The 22,670-nt window shown below is 49.0% G+C and overlaps 1 protein-coding gene across 6 annotated transcripts in view; it reads right to left on the bottom strand.

Annotated features, from left to right (window-relative positions):
• Rapgef1 (Rap guanine nucleotide exchange factor 1) overlaps positions 1-22,670 on the bottom strand; it is a 119,074-nt gene that overhangs the window by 89,989 nt on the left and 6,415 nt on the right. Inside the window, exon 1 of one of the 6 annotated variants that reach the window (XM_029474627.2) lies at positions 4,762-5,004. The exons of the other annotated variants lie outside the window; for them this stretch is intronic. Coding sequence (XP_029330487.1) covers positions 4,762-4,825 — 64 coding nt within the window. The 5' untranslated portion in view covers positions 4,826-5,004. Of the gene's footprint in view, positions 1-4,761; positions 5,005-22,670 lie in introns of those variants that run through there. 6 annotated transcript variants of the gene reach the window in all.

Below are 22,670 nucleotides of genomic sequence, written 5' to 3' on the forward strand. Positions count from 1 at the left end.
ACCTTCTTGTTATATTTCCACACATGGCTTTCACCCTCGCTCTGACCCTTCCTCATCCATCACATTTAGTCACATTCTGAGGTACTACATGAGTTGGCTAATTAAGAGCACCTTGACCATTTATTATGATGCATTTATTTATAGGCCAGGTCTCATTATGTTGCCCAGGTTGGCTTTCTCAAGACCTTCCTGCCTCAGTATTCTGTATGGATTACTGTATGGTTATTATACATATAACCACACCTTGCTCTGTTTATCTGCGGTGCAGAGCTGGTGTCTCATCACTTAGAAGCAGTTAGGAAAAGGACCAGTTGGGTTGTTTGCCCCTCCACACCTCCAGACCCAGCAGTTGGCCCAACATTAACAATGTAGGGACTCCTTGGCTCATTCTACATCTTCAACAGGAGAAAAAATTTTAATCATCAATACTCTTCGGAAGATAGAAGACAAAAGGTAATGGCAATAAATGTGCATCCTTAAACAAACCAAAGCAACCAAGAAAAGTCCAAAGCAAAGCAGAGCACTGTAAGCCGCAGCTTCATCACACTGCTGCTGCCAGCCCTGGATGGTCTCTCCTCAGATGACCCGTCACTGTGGCACTACAAGTACAGCTGACATTTTCTAGAAATCTCTAAACAGATGGGACATGGGTGCTGATGAGCTGCTGACCAACTGGGGAATTTATGTCTCACGTGGGAGAATACTAACAGATGCCTCTCCTTTGAGAAAACAGCACAGCGAGATCCTCAAAGCTATTCCTATGTTCCCGGCTCGGGAACTTATCCTAAGGAAACCATCCGGCAGCATCACCCAGCTCTGGCCCTGGAGCTCCTCAATGCTGCCCCACCTGCAGCTGCCAAAAAACGGCAGCTTCTGTGCTCACCAGCAGATGGCTAATTTAAAACAGCGCGCAACATTAGCATGATAGCAGCTATGGGGTTACACAGGAGCCTGACAGCTGAGGGGGAAATTACACACACATGCTTGTGCCTATGGAAAGCCGTGGGTGTGTGCATGTGCAAGGCTCTGGAAAACAACAGCAGCAACTAAGGCTTCTGTCCTCTTGTAAGGTTTTAGGTCCTGTAGGAACTCAGTAGTGTTTCTTCTGTATTTTCCCATGGTTCCCACCAGCACCAGGAGATGTGCAGGATAACAAATAACGTAAGGATATTTCATCTAAAGTAAAGGCACACTCTCTGTATCTGACCCACAATGAGAATTCAACCCTGGCATTCTAGTTCAAAGTTATGCTCTTAACCACTGTGTAACTGGAAAAACAAACACGAAAACAGTAGCCACTAAGGGAAAATTGAGTCTCCTGGGTAGTATGACAGCATACTGTGAGTCTGCACCATAAACAATGATGAGAAGGGCACATGGACAATAGGATTAACCCAAAGGGTCCTTTAAGAATGTCATCATATCTTCCCTTTGAGAGGACACTGGTAGAGAATTATTCAAATTCACATAGCTCTGTGAGACGATGGCTCTGCAAGAGTCAACCTAAGGTCTATGCCCATGGACCCAGTAAACGCAGGGCTCTTTCCAGTGAGCAATAATTACAAGCATTTCTGACAAGCAGTATGCATTTATTAAAGCTACTGCACACTAAGGGCCTCCCTCATTGCTCATTTCCCTTAGACCAGGAAGCAGGCCTGCGAACGTGAAGCTCGGTCAGTGGTCAGAGTAAGGCTCTGAGCCTTGCTATGTTCTGGATGGACATTTATGACTTGGGGCATGGATATGCAGCTTCACCAGCTGCCTCTGCACTGTGTGTGCAGGTCTAACACCTCTGCTGGCTGCAATCCAAACCCCTCAGTCCACCCCTGCTGTGCTGACAGAGAGCAGCCTCCTCACTAGCCAGTCACCAGAGTCTACCTTCTGGCTGCCCAGTTCTTTCCCAGCACAGCAGCCCCAGTAACTAGGCTATGAGCTGAAGCTTTTCACAGCCAGTCCTTCCTCAGAGGCTGCCACCCACACTGTGTGCAAACATGTACATCACTAGCATTTCCATTCATCAGGCTGGTGGCACTGGCTGCTGGGACTTTAGGAAGAAGGTGGGCTGGAGAGATCATTCAGTAATTAGGAGCACTGGCTGTTTTTCCAGAGGACCTGGTTTAATTCCCAGCACCCACATGGTGACTTGCAGTAACAACTCAATTTGCAATTGCTGCTGTATCTGTCCACATGACAATTCCCAGAGCCAATATGAGACAGGAAGAGTCTGAAGGGCAGCAGAGAGTCAGGGCACTCAAATACCATTACACCACTTCAGTTTTCCAACTTCCCAGCCCACAAACTGATCAGAAGGGCAGATAGGATTTCTTTTCAGATAAACTTCAGAATGCAGCAAGGCTTGACCCTCAGACATCATCTTTGGCTCTAGGCAAACGGTCTGCTCAGAGTATCAGCCATCACAGGATACTAAAGTGTCGGAAACTCCTTGGGCTATCCCAACTGCAGCCAATGTGGACACTGGATTTCCATCCATTCACCCATTCCCTAGTGTGTCAGAGAGACCCCAATCGTGTGGCTTGCCTGAAGCCACCATGCATTCACCAGGAAGGACCTCATCACCTCATTGAAAGGGGACTGGAAATGGCCCTAAGGTCAGGTCCAGAAAGGCTTTAGACTGAGAGGACAAACTTGGTTCCAGGGTGTACCCTGATAAACCAACCCAGTCTCTGGGGAAAGAAGAGTTGGAAAGCACAGGTCACAGTGGCTCTGCTTATATCCCCGTCCACTTGCACATTCTATCAGCTATAGCCCTACAGCTGCTTCCATTTCAGTGAATAACCACAACCAACTCTCAAAACTTTCTGTAGTTATTTCCAACGAAAACTTAACTAGTTATGCGAGCCTAGCTGTTACTTGCTTTTATTTTAAACATGCAAAAACACACTGAGGAGGGCTGAGGTGTAGCTCAGTGGTAAAGTGCTTGCCTAGTATGGGCCATGTGTTGTCAGCACTGTTAAGCATAACAAGTGTACCTCAGATCCAACACCTGACCCTGCTGTGTTGAGATTTCCCCTATTTTTCTTTTTTAAGACTTATTTACTTTATGCATGTGAGTACACTGTCTTCATACCAGAAGAGGGCATTGGATTTCATTAAGATGGTTGTGAGGCACCATGTGGTTGCTAGGATTTGAACTCAGGACCTCTGGAAGAACAGTCACTGCTCTTAACCACTGAGCCATCCCTCCCCTATTTTTTTTTTCTCATCTGGAAGCCCTCACTTTCAAATGCATCATTCTGCTGAAACGTGTCAGGGTAATTATAGTCAGCACAGCTCTTCAAACACTCCAGTTTGACTATGCATAACCAAGACTGTTTCTCCCACATTGCCCAGTGCCAAGAGAAGTAGGGACAAGGACCGAGGGTGTAGCTCAGAAGCAGGGAGTTGATTAGCTTGACCCAAGCGCTGGATTCAATACCCAGCACCAAAGAAAGACAAGTTCCAGAACAAGCCCCTCCCCATTTCCTATTCCATTTTGTTAAGCTGGAGTCCACTGGAGCAGCACTCAGGAGCAGTTCTTCACAGAAGCAGCAGATGCTAGACAGATAAGGGAGGTTCCGAAAGGCTGAACTAACACACTAACATCCTACCTGGTTTCCCTTTTAAGCTGAAAAACTTTCTATGCTCTAGCTTCCAACAGTTGCTGTTAAGATCCCAGCCATTTCTTTCCCGTTGCTTCTCCATTCACAAACACACACTTAGACATACAGTACAGTGGATTGCCAACCACACATCAAGTCCGACTGCAGGGTTAGACAAGACCTGGACAGATGGTTGGATGTGATGCACATCTGCAATCCCAGCACTGGGGAGGCTGAAAACCTGATGAGACAGAAAACTCAGGACCAATACAGACAGGCTGAACAGTGAGAGATCCTGTCCCCAAGTCCTGCAGGTGCCACGTCTGGCATACCTGCCAGCTTTCGGGCTAATGGGTCAGCAATACTAACACAGGTGTCTGAGACAGAGCTGTCCTGTGTCACTGAGGCAGGGTAAGGGACCCCAGACTCCTCTCCTCTGAGCTGAGAGTTAGGGTAGGTGTTGAGAGAGGTTTCTGCCCCCATCATGGTATTGAAAGTAGGTAATCAGCCGGGCGTGGTGGCACACGCCTTTAATCCCAGCACTCGGGAGGCAGAGGCAGGAGGATTTCTGAGTTTGAGGCCAGCCTGGTCTACAAAGTGAGTTCCAGGACAGCCAGGGCTACAGAGAAACCCTGTCTCGAAAAACCGAGAAAAAAAAAAAGAAAGAAAGTAAGTAAGTAGGTAGTCAGGGATATACACACACTGCTTTGGGAGATGATACATGTTTACACCACAAATATAACAAAATACTCTAATTCCTTTATATCTAAACTCTGACTTGGATTAGGTTTTAAGAATTGAACAATGTTGCCAGGTGGCTCCTAGAAGGCAGAGGCAGGTGGATCTCCATGAATTCAAATTCCAGGACAGTCAGGGCTACACAAAGAAACCCTGTCTCAAACCCTCCCACCACAACCAAATAGAAACAAACAAACAAACAAACAAACAAACAAACAAACGAAAGAATGGTGTCAACATAGAAGCAGAAGCTCCTGAGAGCCAAACAGGTATCACAATGAGGTAATGTGTGCTTCAGTCTTTAGAAAGGCAGAGTACTGAGGTCTTATCTGGAAGGTAGCAGCTCAGCTGACTTGGCTGGGCCAGGGTCCCCCAGACAAGGCTAGCTCTAGCTGCTTATACAATGAGGGCAGAGCTTTCTTACCTTGTTTCCAGGGGCACAGATGGCTTTGTCTCAGGGGCTTCTGTTTCTCAACGGCATTGCCCATCCTAAGGCCAGCAGATCACAGCCCCTTTCCCGGCCCAGGCATCTTCACTAAATGACACTAAGAACCAAGACTCTGGCTGAAAGGGGATTCATCTCCAGGACAACCCAATGACCCAGCAGCCTTAGGCAGAGCTCCAGGAGGGCTGACACACCCTCAGGAAAGCAGGAACTCAGTCACTCTAAAACTTCTCAGCCTCCTGCCTTTCAAATTCCTTGGAGGTACTGGGAGGAAACTAGAAGAAAGGGCTGTTCCGGTCCAGCCCCACCGCCCTACCGGTGGGTTGCTGTAATCCACCCTATTAAGCAGCCCTTGGCTCAGCCTCCTCTGACATCACTATTCACTAGGTCAGCAAGGACTGGAGAATGGGCTGTGCTCCTGCCTGCTGCTTTCCCGAGGGAAGAAGCAGGCAACCTCGATCCAGGAGTTGAAAGTCAAGAGCGTGGTAATCCCAGCACTTGGGAGGCAGAGGCAAGCGGATTTCTGAGTTCAAGGTCAGCCTGGTCTACAAAGTGAGTTCCAGGACAGCCAGGGCTACACAGAGAAACCCTGTCTCAAAAAAAAAAAAAAAAAAAAGAAAGAAAGAAAGTCAAGATGGGTGCAGTGTGCAGTAAGGAAACCTGCATAGTTCCATATGTCACATCTTCTATTTAAAGTCTCATTTTCAGCCCCATAACATGGCCAGAGGAAACAGACTTAGTCTCATTAATACCGTGGCTCCAAGTGGGGAAAACCACTCAGAGGCAAGTGATTGGAGACAAAATGCCAATCGGCCTGGAAGGTTATCCACTCCGTTTGGATGGCTCCAAGTGGGGAAAACCACTCAGAGGCAAGTGATTGGAGACAAAATGCCAATCGGCCTGGAAGGGTTATCCACTCCGTTTGGATAACAATTCTGCTGGAGAAGGTGGTACCTGGTTTGCTAGAAAACAAGGGCATGAAGCCTGGGGAAAAAAAAAGAAAGGAAAAACCAAGGCGGGTATTGGGTCTAATTTATTCCAACCCCCGCAGCAGGAGTTAGAAATGCTGCTAAGAGGCACAGGGTAAGACTGCCAGACCTAGGCCCAGCCAGATCTTCAACACCAGCTCTGCCATTCAGCAGCCTTCATTTCCCTGTCTGCTAAGTGGACACACCACTACTCCACCTCCTCTGCTGTCTATCTGGACCAGACCCACTTAGGAAGAAGGCTTAGTACATGTTCTTCATGACTGTCTCCTAGCCTCAGACTCTAAAGCTATAGCAGGTCAGATGGAAAAGTCCCGGCTCCAGGTTAGCCAACGGTACATATTTTGAGAAGCTGGGTGACATAGCATGGAAGCAAACTGAAGTAGCCTTAAGACAACACTGCAAAAGCAGGCCCTTATAACCACAGAAAGGCTTAGAGTTCTTTACAACTCTGGAGCTGCTCCAGCTAGCCTGGGAGAATGGCCTGGCTAAATGAAGCAGGATGGGGAAGTGCCTCACTGAATCTCTCCGAGATCTTCGGGTGTTGGGTTTTCCTCCATCAATATAGAAAGCATTTCAGAAAAATCAGTCTGGCAAAACTAACTGTACCCAGTTCATCTTTCCCAGGTTGCTGTAGGAATGAGAAGAAACAAGAGGATCCTGTTTCCCTCACTGTACAGAGCCCCCACCTAAGTCACAGTGCACCCACACAATGGACAGGCCAAGGGTAGAAGCAAGCACACAGTGAGCAGCTCAGCAAGCTGGTGGTTGTTACCTGCTGACCCATCTGACCTTTCGATGAGCCGTCTCTTCCTCATTAAACACCTGAACACCTTTTCTCAAGGAATTTCAGCTACAAATGCACTATTGACCTCGCTTCTTCCAGGCTATGTGAAGTTTAATAATGTATGTTCAAAACTCTCCCATCTAAGAGGCTCTGGTTTAACACCTACATTTTAACATCTTTTACTTAGAGAAAGTCTTTTTTATTACCATTTGGCAAGTAGCTCATGCAGCTGCCCAGCAAGAAGGATTCTGTCAATAAAGTGGGCTTGGCAACCCTGATGCACAGATGTAGACAGATCGGTGGAGGAATGAGCCACTGAGGAGTCCTGCCTGCTCCCACATTAGAACAGTTAGCCACACAGAAGCTACCCTGAGCCCTCCTCTGTCCTGGTAGTGACACATCACTACTGCTCCTCCTGGTCCTGAAAGTCACTGATGCAGACACCTGATGTGACAGGTCCACAGGATACCTGGACCCACAGAACACGTCAGTTACAGTTCTGGGCTCAGGATCTGGTGAGGTGCTTGACACAAAGCCTGACCACCCGCGTCTGACCCCAGAAACCCATGGTGGAAGGAGAGAACTCCTCAAAGTTGCCCTCTGGTTGCCACACCTGCCCCATGGTGCTCTCTCCTGTCACAGCATACGCAGGCCCACGCTCACACACAGATACTCAATGACAACTGCAACAACAGCAAATGTATACAGAGCTGGCCTTAGGCTCTGACTTGCTGTTTCTGAGCTGTCACTTTGGTGGCAGGGTTTTCAAGAGCAAATGAACCCAAGTTCCAAATAACACACCCACTGATAGCACAGCAAACAGACTTTCTCGAGAGCATGTTATTTGAGGACTTGGTGGCTTCTTCAAGCCCTGATTTCAAGTGACTTAAGCCTGTGCTCTCCAGTGGGGCAGGGAGACAAGATGAAGAGTCTGTTTTTAAGGGTCCCTCTTGAATTGTTGAGTCTGAGCCCGGGAACATCACAAAAGGTAAGACTGGCTGCCACTTCCCATGCAGGGAGCTCACAGGAGATGCTCACAGGACAAATCAAAATCCAAATGACACCTGGACATGATGGTGCCAGCCTATGATTTCAGCACTTGACAGACTAAAGGAGGGTTATCCCATAAGTCCCAGGACAGCTATGGCTGGAACAAGAGAAACCCTGTCTCGAATACCAAAGCAAACTAAAGTCAGTGCAGCAGAGTGGAAGGCTCTATTCACAGCCAGCAAGGCTAGACTTCCTCATGCCCCACAAACACCAGAAGGCCTGGGAGTACATGCTGACCCCAACCAGACAACTTGGCCTTGGGTCACCAGTTACTTCTTGAATGATGATGGTGCTACAAACCCCAAACCACACTGAAGAGCAGAGGCCAGGCAGACTCCGATCAGCTTCTTTCACATTGCATGAAGGCAGAGCAGGGATGGCAGCTACACAGCTCCTGAGAAGGCCTTATCCATATCCTGATCAATCTTCACCTTTGCCTCGTAAAAAGGCTCATTTCCTCCTGACCACAGAGGAAGGACAGCGGCAGAAACTGGCTGTGAGGCAGCTGGCCTGGCCTAAAGGTCTGAGTGTGTTTCTGGCTAGTGAACTGTGAGAAAGGGAACCTTTCTAAACCTTATCTTCTCAAGTGCATATATAATCAAGCCAGCCAGACACCCTAGGAAAGGCTGCTGTAAAGCGCTAAGTAAGAAGTTACAAAGTGTTGGTGCACAGCAGGCCCTCAATAAAGAACAGCTACTGTTGTGGGTATCACTGGGATTATCTACAAACTACAAGCCTTGGCTACAACTGGAAGAAAATGATTTACCTTCTCAACGGCCAGCCCTTGGAGCACGGATCCACTGCTGCACTGCTAAATAAATCACTTCCATCACACAACTAAACTAATACTTCACTTGCAAATAACTGAGCATTGGAATGATGGTTTGATGGGGGAGGCAACATAAATCAGAAATATAACACTGTGGCCTACAGTTTAAAATGTTTTAGGAAGATCCCTCCCTCTGCTGCCCTCAGACACTGCTGGATGCAGAAGAAATCTAAGTCTGGGTTGCGCAGGGCACTGCTCACTGCAAGGATGCTAAGATGGAAATGGCTCAAGAAGGAAAGGTTGGTCCTGAGGAGGTACCAGTGTGGGTACCCTCAAAGGGCCAAAGAAACAACTCAGGGCTCTTGGGTGTTGCCCAGGAGCTGACACCCAGCTCTGTGCGTGTACATCTGGGGGGGAGGAAAGTCTGATGTTGGTCATTTCCCTCCTGGAGAGAGCTACAACAATACAAGGAAGCATGGAGCCTGGTGGGAATGTTCCATGGGGGTGGGGTGGGGTGGTGGGGGGAGGCTGGTCCTGCACATGCTCAAAGACATAAGACAGAGCTCATGAGCCAAAACTCTGGGTTATCTGCTGACACCCTGGCACAGCTGGAGAGCATCTCAGGGCACAAAGGCACTATAGTGGAGTGTGTCCCAGGAACACCAAGATTCTCTTCTGAGACACTGCATGTGCACTGACCACCTTCAGAATGAGGCTTAAGCACCAGATGACATGCACAGCAGTCACTCTGTTCCCATGCTGAGGCATGCTGGGGAAGCATATCAACTGATCCAACTGGAAGGAAGAAGGATGAGAACTGAAGGATGGACAGTAGGGATAATGGTGTCACTCAAAGTACAGGAGTGGGTGGTGAGCACTGGACAGCCTAGAGCACTGGATAGCCTAGAACAACGGATAGTCTAGAACAGTGGACAGGCTAAAGCACTGGACAGGCTAGAGCACTGGACAGACTAGAGCACGGGATACACTAGAGCACTGGACAGGCCAGAACACTGGATAGACTAGAGCACTGGACAGGCTAAAGCACTGGACAGGCTAGAGCACTGGATAGCCTAGAGCACTGGACAGGCTAGAGCACTGGACAGGCTAGAGCACTGGACAGGCTAGAGCACTGGACAGCCTAGAGCACTGGGCAGCCTAGAGCACTGGACAGGCTAGAGCACTGGACAGGCTAGAGCACTGGACAGGCTAGAGCACTGGACAGCCTAGAGCACTGGGCAGCCTAGAGCACTGGACAGGCTAGAGCACTGGACAGACTAGAGCACTGGACAGACTAGAGCACTGGACAGACTAGAGCACTGGACAGGCTAGAGCACTGGACAGCCTAGAGCACTGGACAGGCTAGAGCACTGGACAGGCTAGAGCACTGGACAGCCTAGAGCACTGGACAGACTAGAGCACTGGACAGACTAGAGCACTGGACAGCCTAGAGCACTGGACAGCCTAGAGCACTGGACAGACTAGAGCACTGGACAGACTAGAGCACTGGACAGACTAGAGCACTGGACAGGCTAGAGCACTGGACAGGCTAGAACACTGGACAGGCTAGAGCACTGGACAGGCTAGAGCACTGGACAGCCTAGAGCACTGGACAGGCTAGAGCACTGGACAGACCAGAGCACTTGACAGGCCAGAACACTGGATAGACTAGAACACTGGACAGGCTAGAGCACTGGATAGCCTAGAGCACTGGACAGACTAGAGCACTGGACAGACTAGAGCACTGGATAGCCTAGAGCACTGGACAGGCTAGAGCACTGGACAGACTAGAGCACTGGACAGGCTAGAGCACTGGACAGACTAGAACACTGGACAGGCTAGAGCACTGGACAGGCTAGAGCACTGGACAGGCTAGAGCACTGGACAGGCTAGAGCACTGGACAGCCTAGAGCACTGGACAGACTAGAGCACTGGACAGGCTAGAGCACTGGACAGGCCAGAGCACTTGACAGGCCAGAACACTGGATAGGCTAGAGCACTGGACAGGCTAGAGCACTGGATAGCCTAGAGCACTGGACAGACTAGAACACTGGACAGGCTAGAGCACTGGATAGCCTAGAGCACTGGACAGGCTAGAGCACTGGACAGGCTAGAGCACTGGACAGGCTAGAGCACTGGACAGACTAGAGCACTGGACAGGCCAGAGCACGGGATATGTAAAGGAAGGTTCTTTTCCTAAAGTGTTAAGCCATATCCATGCATTTTTCTGGTAAGAGAAGTTCATGGTTTTCGGCACCTCAGAGGGTTCTAAAAAGGCAAGAATCACCAAGTTTGCCCAAATCATTACCACGAAATGGGGAAACTTAGTGTCTTACTTATGTTTCTATTGCTGTAACAAAACACCATGACCACATGACTTACAAAAAAAAAGCATTTAACTCAGGCTCACAGTTTCAGAAAGCCACAGCCATCTTGGTGGGGAGCAGAGCAGCACGCAGGCTGGCATGGCACTGGAGCAATTAAATGCTGAAGTTCTGACCCGCAGGTGGGGGTGGGGGAACATGGAGGGAGTGAGGGAGATCACTGACTGGGAATGGGGTAGACTTTGAAACCTCAAGACTGCCCCCACCCACTTCAATGACACATGTCCTTCTCAAACAGTTCCCAGGATGGCAGAGAACCTGTAGCCGAGTCTCTGGGGAGTGTGACCCACAGCTGGCCCAGGCTTTGTTTCTGCAGAGCATGTGTCCACCACTGTGAGCTCAGTCCAGAGAGCAGGAGGTCTCCCAATGAGGCAATTGTGCTTCTCCCTGGTAGACCCAGAAGGGAGCCACACACCATCACAACCTGTAAGTGGTAGCTCACCTGCTGTACAGGCCTCAAAGATCAGTCCCTCACCCCTTGATTAGGTGGCTGGTCTTCAGGGACCTCTTGACAATGTACTACTAATAGGGAGCATGTGGAAATGTCTGTGGCTGCCACAGACATCCTGCCTCTCTGAAGCTGCTCTCTGTCCTCTCTAGAGTTCAGTCGCAAGACCTGAGTCTAGATGTGAGGCCAGGAAAGAGACTAATGCCTGCCTGGATTCCTCAGTTCTGCTCAGAATTGGAAGGAAGGCTATTTGTTTTTAAACAGGATCTCATGCAGCCCAATCTGGCCCCCACACCCCAAGTTCCAGGATTACAGATACGCTCTACACCTAGCTTTGGAATAAAGTTTTAAAAAGTGAACAGGGGGAGGTAAGGGACTAAGGCCACACAGAATCCTTCTCACACCTTACTGCTTTCTGGAATACCTGGGACAAAGTCTCTAATGTTGATGGTTAGAAACCTTTGAAGCTTGGCTCCCACACCACCTCCTACCTTCTTCCTTCCTCTGCCACCTTCCCCTCATACCCAGCACCATTTGCCAGTGAAGTCTCACTTCTCCCCTAGGCAGCTGACTCAATGGCATGCCTAAGGAGTCCCATAATCTGCCCCACTGAAGGGCAGTGTTGCTCCAGGGGAGCTTGATACCTTTTCTTTTCTTTTCTTCTTCTTCTTCTTCTTCTTCTTTTTTTTTTTTTTTGGTTTTCCGAGACAGGGTTTCTCTGTGTAGCCCTGGCTGTCCTGGAACTCACTCTGTAGACCAGGCTGGCCTGGAACTCAGAAATCTTTCTGCCTCTGCCTCCCAAGTGCTGGGATTAAAGGTGTGCGCCACCACTGCCCAGCGCTTGATACCTTTTCTATCATCTCCTCTTCTATCACCTCTGAAGCTTAGCCTCTGGTTCTTCCCCTGAGCCTCTCTTAACTTCCAGAGTCAGGGGAGCATGGGCAGAGGCTGAGTAGCAGGAAAGAGTAAGCCATTGATGCTGGCACAAGCTAAGGGCAGAAAACAGGGTTAGGTGACTGCAGACACACAAGGAGGGTCCAATCTGCCCTCTAACAGCTGAATGATAAACAGACATTTCTGAGACAAGACTGGAAACCAAGTCACCAGTTACAAGGGAGCTGCACAGAGACAGTGCAGCCTCATGAATTACCCAGGATAGTCAGAGGAAGCAAAGATGACTGAGCCTTTTGATCCTGAGCCATGAAATCCAAGATGTAATGAGCCCAGGACTGGCAGTATCGTAGTCCCAGAACTCAGCAAGCTAAAGCAGGAGAATCCCAAGTTTAGGACCAGCCCAGACTATGATGGGAAGCTTGAGAGAAGGCACACAAAGTCTGGGCACATTTGCTATGCTCTTAAGGATGTATAGTATGCACCTCAAACTCACACGAGATTCAAGTGGTTCATGAGGAAATGGCCAGTTGCTGAGGACAGAGCTCACATGTATGGCCATAGAGAGACTCTGGGCATGTGATGGGCATAGTAAAAAAAGTGCCCATTAGACATGTAAAAACAGCTTAGTCAGGATCTCCACTACACCCAAGACTGCTGTTGGTGACCTGAGGACCAGCACCCAGTGACATCACTCACTCAGAATAACCAGCCACAGGAGTAGAGCCCCATGATGTCAACAGTGACATCACAGTGACCCTTGATCTGCCCTGCGGGTGGACAGTCTCCCCCAGGATCCTGACCCTTGACTCAGAGACTTCTGTTAGAAACTGGGCCTGACCTTCAGCTATGTCACACTGGTGATCATCAGCTTTGGGAACAAAGGGTTAAGACTATAGTTAGGAATCTGGAGTGTGAATCTTGTGTGATGACCATCAGCATAATAAAATACAACTTTTGTTAGACCAACAATGTGTATCTACCTCCTTGCTCCCAACACGGCCCCTTCCATGTAAGGGCATAGCCAAGAAAGCACCATCCCTGGATACCCAATCTGCCAGGCTTGGGTTTTGAACTCCCTCCCCAGCTCTGAGCCTGTGGGAGAGAGAGATGTCTACAAGACACATCTAGTTTAAGTTATTTCACCATAGCAGCCAAACAGGTTAAGACCACACTCATGGAGAAACGTTCAACAGCAGCTGATGCCTGGCTGTGGACCAGGGAAAAAGAGGGTCAGAAAATAGACATTTGGGGAAAGGCACTGCTTAGCTCAGTGTTCTCAGCCTTCCTGCTGCTGTGGCCTTCAACACAGTTCCTCACGCTGTGGTGACCCCCAACCATAAAATGATTTTGTTTGGTTTTGTTTTTGTTTTTCGAGACAGGGTTTCTCTGTGTAGCCCTGGCATCCTGGAAGTTACTTTGTAGACCAGGCTGGCCTCAAACTCAGAAATCCGCCTGCCTCTGCCTCTGCCTCCTGAGTGCTTAGGATTAAAGGCGTGCGCTACCACGCCTGGCATAAAATGATTTTTTGCTGCCACTTCATAGCTGTATTCAGAACCACTGCCCTAGAGGGCCTAGACTGCCCAGGACATTCCAAACTGGAGAGATCAAGAGGGTGAAGAGCCTGCAACTGTGGGCTGGGAGGAAGTGAGGTTCTGAGAGCATCTGGACAGGATCTGTCAGCATTTACCACCACACTGTGAGAGGGCTGATGTGCTGTGTGGCTTCCAATGCAATTTAAACTCTGAGTTCAAACTACATGCTTAGTTTTAAAATGTCTTGTTTACCATGATGACTAATACATCATCCTAATTAATTAACTACTATCCCAAGGCACACTATGCATTAAGTGGGAGATCCATCAGTTTGTTCACAGTGGCTAAACTCCTGGCCACCTTCTTGTCAGAGCTAATTGGACAGCTGCCGAGTCCTCCCTGTCGTCTACTGAGGAAAACAAGCCTTGCTCACCCTGCTCACTCTCATAATCATCTTTAGGCTACAACTGCTTTGGGAGAATGTCTCAAGCCACTTTCCACATTACCGCAGTGTGTTTCAGTGACAGGCAGGGCTTCTGCTTCGCTCTCCCATGTGCCAGCAGGATGAGTTGTCTGAACCATGAGGGCTGCATTCTGTCACCCATTTCTAATGAGTTCCCGATGATGCTGCTAGGGAAGGGCACCCTCTAGCCACTGTTCCTGTGGAGAGGAACGGGAAAGGCACCAGGGGTCTGATCTCAGCACTAGGAAGCTGCCCTTGGAACAGCAGAATGACAATAGTCGCATACTTGTGCCCTCCCAATACTGTTGCCAGGAGGGACAGTAGTATTGCTATTAGGTGACAAACTGAAGCCCTGATGATCCAACCAGCCTGATTTCAATCTTCAGGAACCACACGATGGAAGGAGAGAACTGACCCCTTCACGTTGTTCTCTGACCTCCACATGCATAGATGTATGCATATTTGTACACACACACATGCACAAAGTACTACTACATGTTATTAAGAACATTACAAAGATTTTTAAAAAGAGACTTAATTTGACACAAATCCTATTCTTGGCCCCATCTACTCCAAGAATAGGAAGTTAAGATTGCTTAATCCTCCTAGGAGGATGCACTCTAGTTGTCTGTACACATTCAATGTTTTCAAATCCAACTCTTCCAGATTGTGATGCTTACCAGCTTGGAGTAAAAGGAATGTGGGAATAACAAATGTTTGTGGGAAGAATAGAGTGGAGATTTCAGACTCTCATGAGAACCCTCTAGAACTAAGCCTATATTTCTGAGCTGGTTCTCTCAGAGGAACCTGGTCCCTCCGCAGTACAAGCTGTGTGTCTATGTCTGTGACAGTGTTTTCTATCTGCCCCAGGATGCTGAGAGGGTGGGGTTCTGGAACAGAACCCTGAGGAAATCGGGAGCAGGCCAAGAGGATCAGAAAACACTTCACTTGTGAAGGTCTGCATGAACAAGGGCCTTCACTGATTTTCTTACTGTGAAGCCATAGCAGGGGAACATTTATAAGCAAAGATCAGAACCCAATTCTTGGACCAATGCTGTGTCTCAATAAGGCACGGTGGCATCCACTTGTGATTCCAGTACCAGCCCGGGCTACAGCAGCAAGGAGCCCAGATCTGAGTAGGTATCCAAGCCCCTCCTGTCATGGTTCCTACAAAACAGGCACTTGGGAGCTCAGCAGAAGATGTCATCACGTTCCAGTGTGTCCCTGGATATATACTTTCTTGAAGCTTAACTTTGGATTCCAAGTGTGCTGTTTTACAATCCACTCTGCTAAAGTATCTGTTTCCTGAGAAGTGTTATGAAACAATCTTACATTTGCCTGCTTATCACCAGGGACCAAGACCTCGGGAACCTGTAATGATACCCGTTAGCCAGAGACTATGTTAGTAATCTTAGTTTTGAGCTCCGCAGAGGTACTGTCCATCTAATAGGCCCTGAAGGGCTGGAATTTCTGAGGAAGCCTTGGCCTTGCTTCCGTCTAGATTCCCCTCCCTCTGCCCCTCCCATGAGCCAGTCATATTTTCTTAGGAATGTGGCCAAGAGCTTGGAACCCAGCCAGAGGTTCACAGTGCCTGCTGCCTGCACCATCAACCAGAACAGCTGCCCAGTGTGCACCCTGAGAAGTCTGGGCTTCAGTAACTGCTGGCAGCACCCAGCACTCTGTGCCAGACTACAGCAAGCCGAGGGTGAAGCCCAGCTACACACTCGGACCCTGAAACTTCCATTAACCAGGAGCATAGCTTGACTCAGAGCCTGACCCTGGGAAGGGGGCTGGGAGGGGGCCTACCAGAGTTGGAAAGCCCAGATACATGGTAGCAAGAACCTTATCCAGTGGTCTAGTATCTGCCCTGGCTTCAAGGCTTCCTGAACACACAGGTTCCTCAAGGGCTAGACCCAACAGAGGAGCCACTGTACCCAGACGGCCCTTTACCTAGTCCCTCTCAGCCCATCAAGCAGTACACATGGCCACTAATGAAGCCACCACACACTTCTGTTTTAAAACTGTTTTGACATAATTTATTGTGTAAAGCTACATCTAAGAATAAATATGTTTAGGTAAATAAATGCTAACACTTTTGTATCCATAGCAAGGTTTGAAACCAATGAGTGTGAGAATAGAGCTCTGGGCAGAATAGCATTAAAACAAGTGTGGTAAAATGTGTTTAAAGTGACTACCTGAGCCATGTGATGTTTAGACCCACCACAAACCCCATGCTGCATCATCACCAGCTACACAAGATCTTCACCATGCAAAGTGAACTGTCTGGTAACCACCGACTCCACCTCTCCCCTCAGCCAGCCCCTGTACCACTCGGCTTCATCATTCTGATTTTTACCAAGTTAAGATCCCATGAAAGTGAAGTCACATGGTGCTTGCTTCTCTGACTTCTTACTGCACTTGGCACAATGCCCTCAGGTTTTCTCTACAGCGTAGCACTTCAGACAACACTTCTCTTTTTAAAAGGCTGACTAATACTCCACAATGGAAACAGCTTGTTTATCTATTCACCCTGTACAGCATCTGAGGGGCCTCTACCTCTAGGTGATGAGTAGTGCTGCTATAGAGGGGAGGGAGGAGGAGAGATGGGGGGAAGGGAGGGGGTGGGGACAGGGAGGGTTCTCTTCAAGACCCTGCTTCCTGTATTGTGTGGTGAGTCTTGTGGTCTTAGACTTCACCTCCTGCCAACTTAAGGTTTTACTTTTTGCAAGATGTTCTCCAGCTGGGCGTGCGGGTGCACGCCTTTAGTCCCAGCACTCAGGCAGAGGCAGACGGATTTCTGAGTTTGGGGCCAGCTTGGTCTACAAAGTGAGTTCCAGGACAGCCAGAGCTATACAGAGAAACCCTGGGGGGGCGGGGGGGGGGAGAGAAAAAAGAAAGAAAGAAAGAAAGAAAGAAAGAAAGAAAGAAAGAAAGAAAGAAAGAAAGAAAGAAAGAAAGAAAGAAGCCATCCCTGGGTGGGGCGTGTTCTCACTGTGCTTTGAATAGGTTTCCCTGGTGATTAACAGTTCTGTGCATATTCATGAGCTCATTGGCTGTTTTCACCATTTCTTTGAGAAGATGTCAATGTGAGTGTTTTGTCCATTTTTAAGGATTGAGTTGCTTTTGTTGGTCCCAGGCCATCCTTTATCTGTTCCTCCGAGAAACACAGAGATGGCTAACCAAGGTCAAATTCTCAACAGATAAACAAACCAATACTACAAGTGGAATACAACAAAGCAATAAAAAAAGCACAATAAACACAGCAAGCTGAGAGTACAGAGTGAAGAGCCCCATGTTCACAGACCTGGTCACCAGGTCACAGTTCCACAGGGAGCTTGGTGGTCACCAAGGCTGGAAAAAGAGTTTGACCCAAAGACTTCACAGGGAGTTTCTCCTTGGGTAGTGGAATGGCTGGGCATCCTGACTGTGGTAGGGTTAAATAAGATCTGCTTATGTTAAACAGAGTTTTACAGTGTGAGGTTTAGAGCATTCTCACTCCGAAGAAAGCTCTCTTTGCCCACAGAGACCTGGCTACGTTAAGCACCACCACTCCCGGGATGCTAGCAACCCTCAGGGCTTCATGAGGACTGCTACCTGAACCAAGTCTGGCTGAACTAGGAGACAGTGTTCACAAATGCTCCATCACTTAGGAGGGGGATTCACAGCAAGAGAGAGCATGTGAGTATCAGGTTTCCTTGGGGAGTAACCATCCACACTTGCTCCAGCAGAGCAGACCCTACACAGACCCACAGCCTCCTTTCACAGAGGAGACACAGACAATGTAGAGGATCTACAGCACTAGGCCCATTCTTTGCACTGTCTGGAAACGTCCGTTCCCAGCCTAGTGGTGACAGTAACCTTCACATTCTGTGATGACCTAAGCCTATGTGACTTCCTCAGCAGAAAGAGTTGTCATCCCATTAAGCTGGGACCTGAGGACTTTGGCTACTGTAGAGTGGGAGTACAGTGCAGGTTCCTATCCCAGCTCCTATGCTTCAAACACAACAGCTCCTACAAGCCTGTGTTTAGGGTAATGAAGAGAGACAAGGCCAGACCATGCAGAACAGCGTGCCTTTGATCCAGGCCTTTGGTTCTGGGATGACCTCAGAGAACTAGTATGTTTAAGCTTCTGGACAAGTCCAGGCAGAAGCACAGACAACTGAGGGGATGCTAATGAGGAGAAAGGTCCTGCAGCTCCAAGACCCAATGATGAGCGTCAGGGCTGAATAGCTTCATCTCCTGGAGACAGTTCAGTGCTTTGTGCCTGAGGCATGTGGTCGGCCCAGGAAGACGTAGAGCAGAGCAGGACACGGGATTCCTGAGTCTGTGTAGCTGGGACAGGTAATCTTGGGAGGAAAATACAGGGCACGGATTCCCTTGACAGGGCACTCGAGTCATTTGTAAATTACCTGTTACAGAGATCTGAATAATCAACAGCATGGCCAGATGTGTGACTGAACACAACGAGAGCCTGCTCCTCTTGGCCTGCGGCCTAACTATACCCATCCCTAACCAATTTTAACCAAAAGAAGCAGGGGAAGAGGGGCTCGGTGTGGCCCAGTGGTAGAGTGTTCAACTTCTGTGAGGTCCAGGGCTTCATCTCCAGCACAGAGACTCCAAAGCACTACAAGAGCCAGAGACCTCCCTTTCCTCTGAGGATTGAAGTACGAAATATCAACATTTTTAAATACATGATATTAAGGGCAGAAGGGCCTTAAATAAGAATGAGCCTCATGTCCACTCTGCGCTTCTCAAGTGTTCAGACTTAGCAAGAACCCTGAAGTACCAGAAAGCTCATAGACGACTTCCTTCACACTATATGGCAGACCCACAGAAATGAGGGAGATCCCACAGCCACCACTTGGAAGAGCTGGCAAAGAAAATCTGGCTCTGGGCCCTCAGGCCACACTCAGCCACTTCTGAGTGGCCTGTCACTGTCTAGGTGAAAAAATCTCACAGCTCACAGGGTACTGACTTCACTGCACTGGGGCAGTCCTGGGGTCCCAAGGAGAATGGATCTTCTTGTAGCCCCTGCTCAGGTTCTCTCCACCTCTACCAGAGAGGAATATATAGGAAAGGCTCAGCTTCCTGCACACAGGCACTGGCTAATGGATCCCTGGACTTCTGAAGGGCAAGCTGCTAGGTACTCGGTGACACCCCCAGGGCCACTCCACTCCCAAGCTGCTTTTCTGCAGGGTTCCCAGCCCTTCTGAGCTGAGGACCCAGAGGCTGATTTGCAAGTCTGTAGGCAGATGTGTGGTGTTAGTCCGTTGGAGATGCAGGAAAGCCCCAGGGGAGTCCCAAGCTGAGCGGTTTCCAAGACAAGGTCTTAGTGGTGCCTCTGAGCCACCCCTGTGACTCAGCAGACCAGTCCTGAACCCAGGGTCTAGATACAAAGGGGCAGGGAAGGGAAAAGCAGATTCCCTGCCAGTGTGTGCCTACAGAAGGTCAGTTACCTCCCCTAACACTACCTCCTTTCCCACAGCTGTCAACTGGTCCCAAAGCCTGCTTACTCTTCAGTAAGAAGAGAATCAAGCAAGCACCGGTCTGTCTGCAGTGCAGTGTCTGGCACAAATGAGAACGTGAACACTGGTCACCCCCTCCCTTACCTGGAACAATGTTGTGTAGCCTCAACACCTTAGGTAAGACAGAGTCAGTAAAACCTAAAGTAACAAAAGAGGCTTGTATCTGGGCAACACTTGGGAAGCTACAGAGGACTCCGCATACATCTGTGGGCTGAGGAGTCGGGTAAGAACATCTGCTGCTCAAGCATGAGGACCTGAGCTTGGGTCTCTGGCACCCATAAAGAAAGCCAGATGTGGCCCAGGCACAAGCCTAGGACCCCGTGGGGTTGAGGGAGTAGAGAGGGAAAGATCCCTGTGGCTTGGTGGCTGTCAGCCTCACTGCAACACCATCAGCACGCCCAATAACTGGGAACGGAAGGCAGAATGACCAGGTGTGTTTGTGGTTAGTCTCAGTTGTATAGTGAATTCAACACTAGCGTAGGCTACGTGGTCCCCATCTCAACAGGGCACAGAAGTAAGCACCAGTGACTCCAGTACTCTATAAATCCTGAGGCAGGAGGACTGCTGTAAGTTTGAGGTCAGCCTGTGTTACACAGTGGGTTCAAGGCCAGTGTAGTATACACAGCAAACCCCTATCTCAAAAAGGAAACAGGAAGGGAGAAAGAGGAGGGGTGCAGCTGGGGTTGGGGGTGGGGAGTAAGTTCTCCCAGGCTCCAGGACCTCCCTGTACAGAACAGTTTCTTCTCAAGCTGTCTGTTGCCCTTCATCCACAACCCTGGAGCAGCCACCTCTCAGGCAGAGGGGTGCCTGGACACATATAAGTCAATCTTTGCCCACACCCAGAGCTAAGAGACGGGTACCCTCAGCACCAGTGAGACCTGGAGAAGTAGTGCGCACGCCTGTGGGCTTTTACCTCTGCCCCACTCTCTGTATGAGTGTGCATTTTAACTGCTCCAGATCTCCAAGAACAGCCTGTAGCTTGGAGTACTCCACAGAACAGTACAGTACCTTTCCTCCACTGTGGGGATTAAGTCACATGTGTGGAATGCTTTCGGCAGAGCCTGGTACTGGCACGTGGTGAATGCCTAGTGACTGTTAGCTGCTACTATTATTTTTACTTACTGAAAGGAGGGGCTGAGAGACATCAATTCCAAGGCCCCACACAATCATCCATTTATCTGTTCATAACCAGCCACTTGAGGGAGGACAGCCACATGGACTATCTATAACTAGCAAATAAATCCTGCCATTGATTCCGATCAGGAATCTCCTTTGTTTGTTTCAGGTCAGTGACGTGCATGGCACTTCAGCTGTCCTGCCTTTTCCCTCCACACGCACCTCCCAGAACCCTGAACACCGCCCTCCTGCTCTGCCTCACTTTAATCCTTATTACATTTATTTGTGTTTCAGAGGACACATGGCACACATGTGGAGGTGTACAACTTGTAGGAGCGAGTCTCTCCTTCCACCACTGGAAGGGAGGGACTGAACTCATGATGTCAGACTTGGAGACAAGGACCTTTTACCTGCTGAGCCATCTTGCTGTGTGCCTGGGAACCACACCTGCCAGACTACAACAATGGCGAGCATTTCTAGAAGTTATAAAGTGGGGGCTGGAGAGATGGTTCAGTGGTTAGAGCACTGACTGCTCTCACAGAGAACCTGGTTTTAGGTCCCAGCACCCACATGGCAGCTCACAGCCAGTTCCAGGGGATCCCACACCCTCTTCTAACTTCTATGGGCTCATGCATGCATGCAGTGCACATACATGAGTTCAGGTACACAAACACACACACACACAAAATATTTTCGAAACTACAAAGTTAAGTACTGAAATGGACTCTTGTTCTGAGCCAGCAGACTCCATTTCCATGCTTTCAAAGTAGGGTGGAGCTCTGACCCAAAACTTAATTGGTAGTGAAATGACTATGGTTCCGGCAGGCAGGGGGTGAGCAGAGAGTCATTCAGGGCCAATGGATGCAGTGGGCTAGCTAGAGAGGCAGAAATGTGTTTGGTAGGGAGCATGGAGGGCTCTGTATTGTGTTTCGGACAATAGGGAAAAGGCTGAAGGAGGAATTACCAATACAGACCCAGGATGTCTTGGCCACCAGGCCAGCCTCCCACTACATCTCGCATAAGACACTCAGGCCCCATGTCAGAAACAAAAGGGGGATAGAGTCCACCTTCTCTGGCCCCTCAGGACAGCAGGTACCTCCAGCCACCCATAAATACAGCTGAGAAAGGCTCCCAAAGAATGTTCTAAGGAACTGAAAAGGCTTAGCAAGCAGCCAGCAGGGCACCTACTAGGGACTTGTTATGGGCAGCAACCTGCACAGGTTGGTGGCCCCACTGCTGGTAAACACCAGCATAGTCATTGCTCTATGAAGGGTGATCACTACATGGAATTCTTCGCTCCCGTGCAGAGCAAGCAGTAACTAAAACAGGGGCTCGGAGTGCATGCTGCCAAGTTACATGGGTCTCTGCCTTACCCTGGCTTAACACTGACAATCTGCTCTTTCTCCTGCAATGGGAGGCTTGAACTTAGGGTCTTATTTTTGGTTTTGGTTTGGTTTGGTTTGGTTTTTTGAGACAGGGTTTCTCTGTGTAGCTCTGGCTGTCCCGGAACTCACTTTGTAGACCAGGCTGGCCTCGAACTCAGAAATCCACCTGCCTCTGCCTCCTGAGTGCTGGGATTAAAGGCATGCACCACTACCGCCCAGCTTATTTTTGTTTTTTAAAAGACTTACTTATTTTATCTATGGATATGAGTGTTTTGTCTGTGCACCATGTGCATATTGTGCCCAAGAAGACCAGAAGGGTGTCAGATCCTCTGCAACTGGAGTTCCAGATGTGAGCCATCATGTGAGTGCTAGGAACTGAACCTGGGACCTCTGCAAAAGCAACCAGAGCTCTTGACTATGGAGCCCCCTCCGCAAGCCCTAAGCCTAGAGTCTGTGTATGACACACTTCTTTTTTCCCTTGGCTTCTTTTTTTTCTTTTTTTTTTTTGGTTTTTCGAGACAGGGTTTCTCTGTGTAGTCGTGGCTGTCC

Source organism: Mus caroli, unplaced genomic scaffold (genome assembly GCF_978045245.1).
Source record: "Mus caroli unplaced genomic scaffold, Mus_caroli_1 scaffold_2, whole genome shotgun sequence".
NCBI lineage: Eukaryota > Metazoa > Chordata > Mammalia > Rodentia > Muridae > Mus > Mus caroli.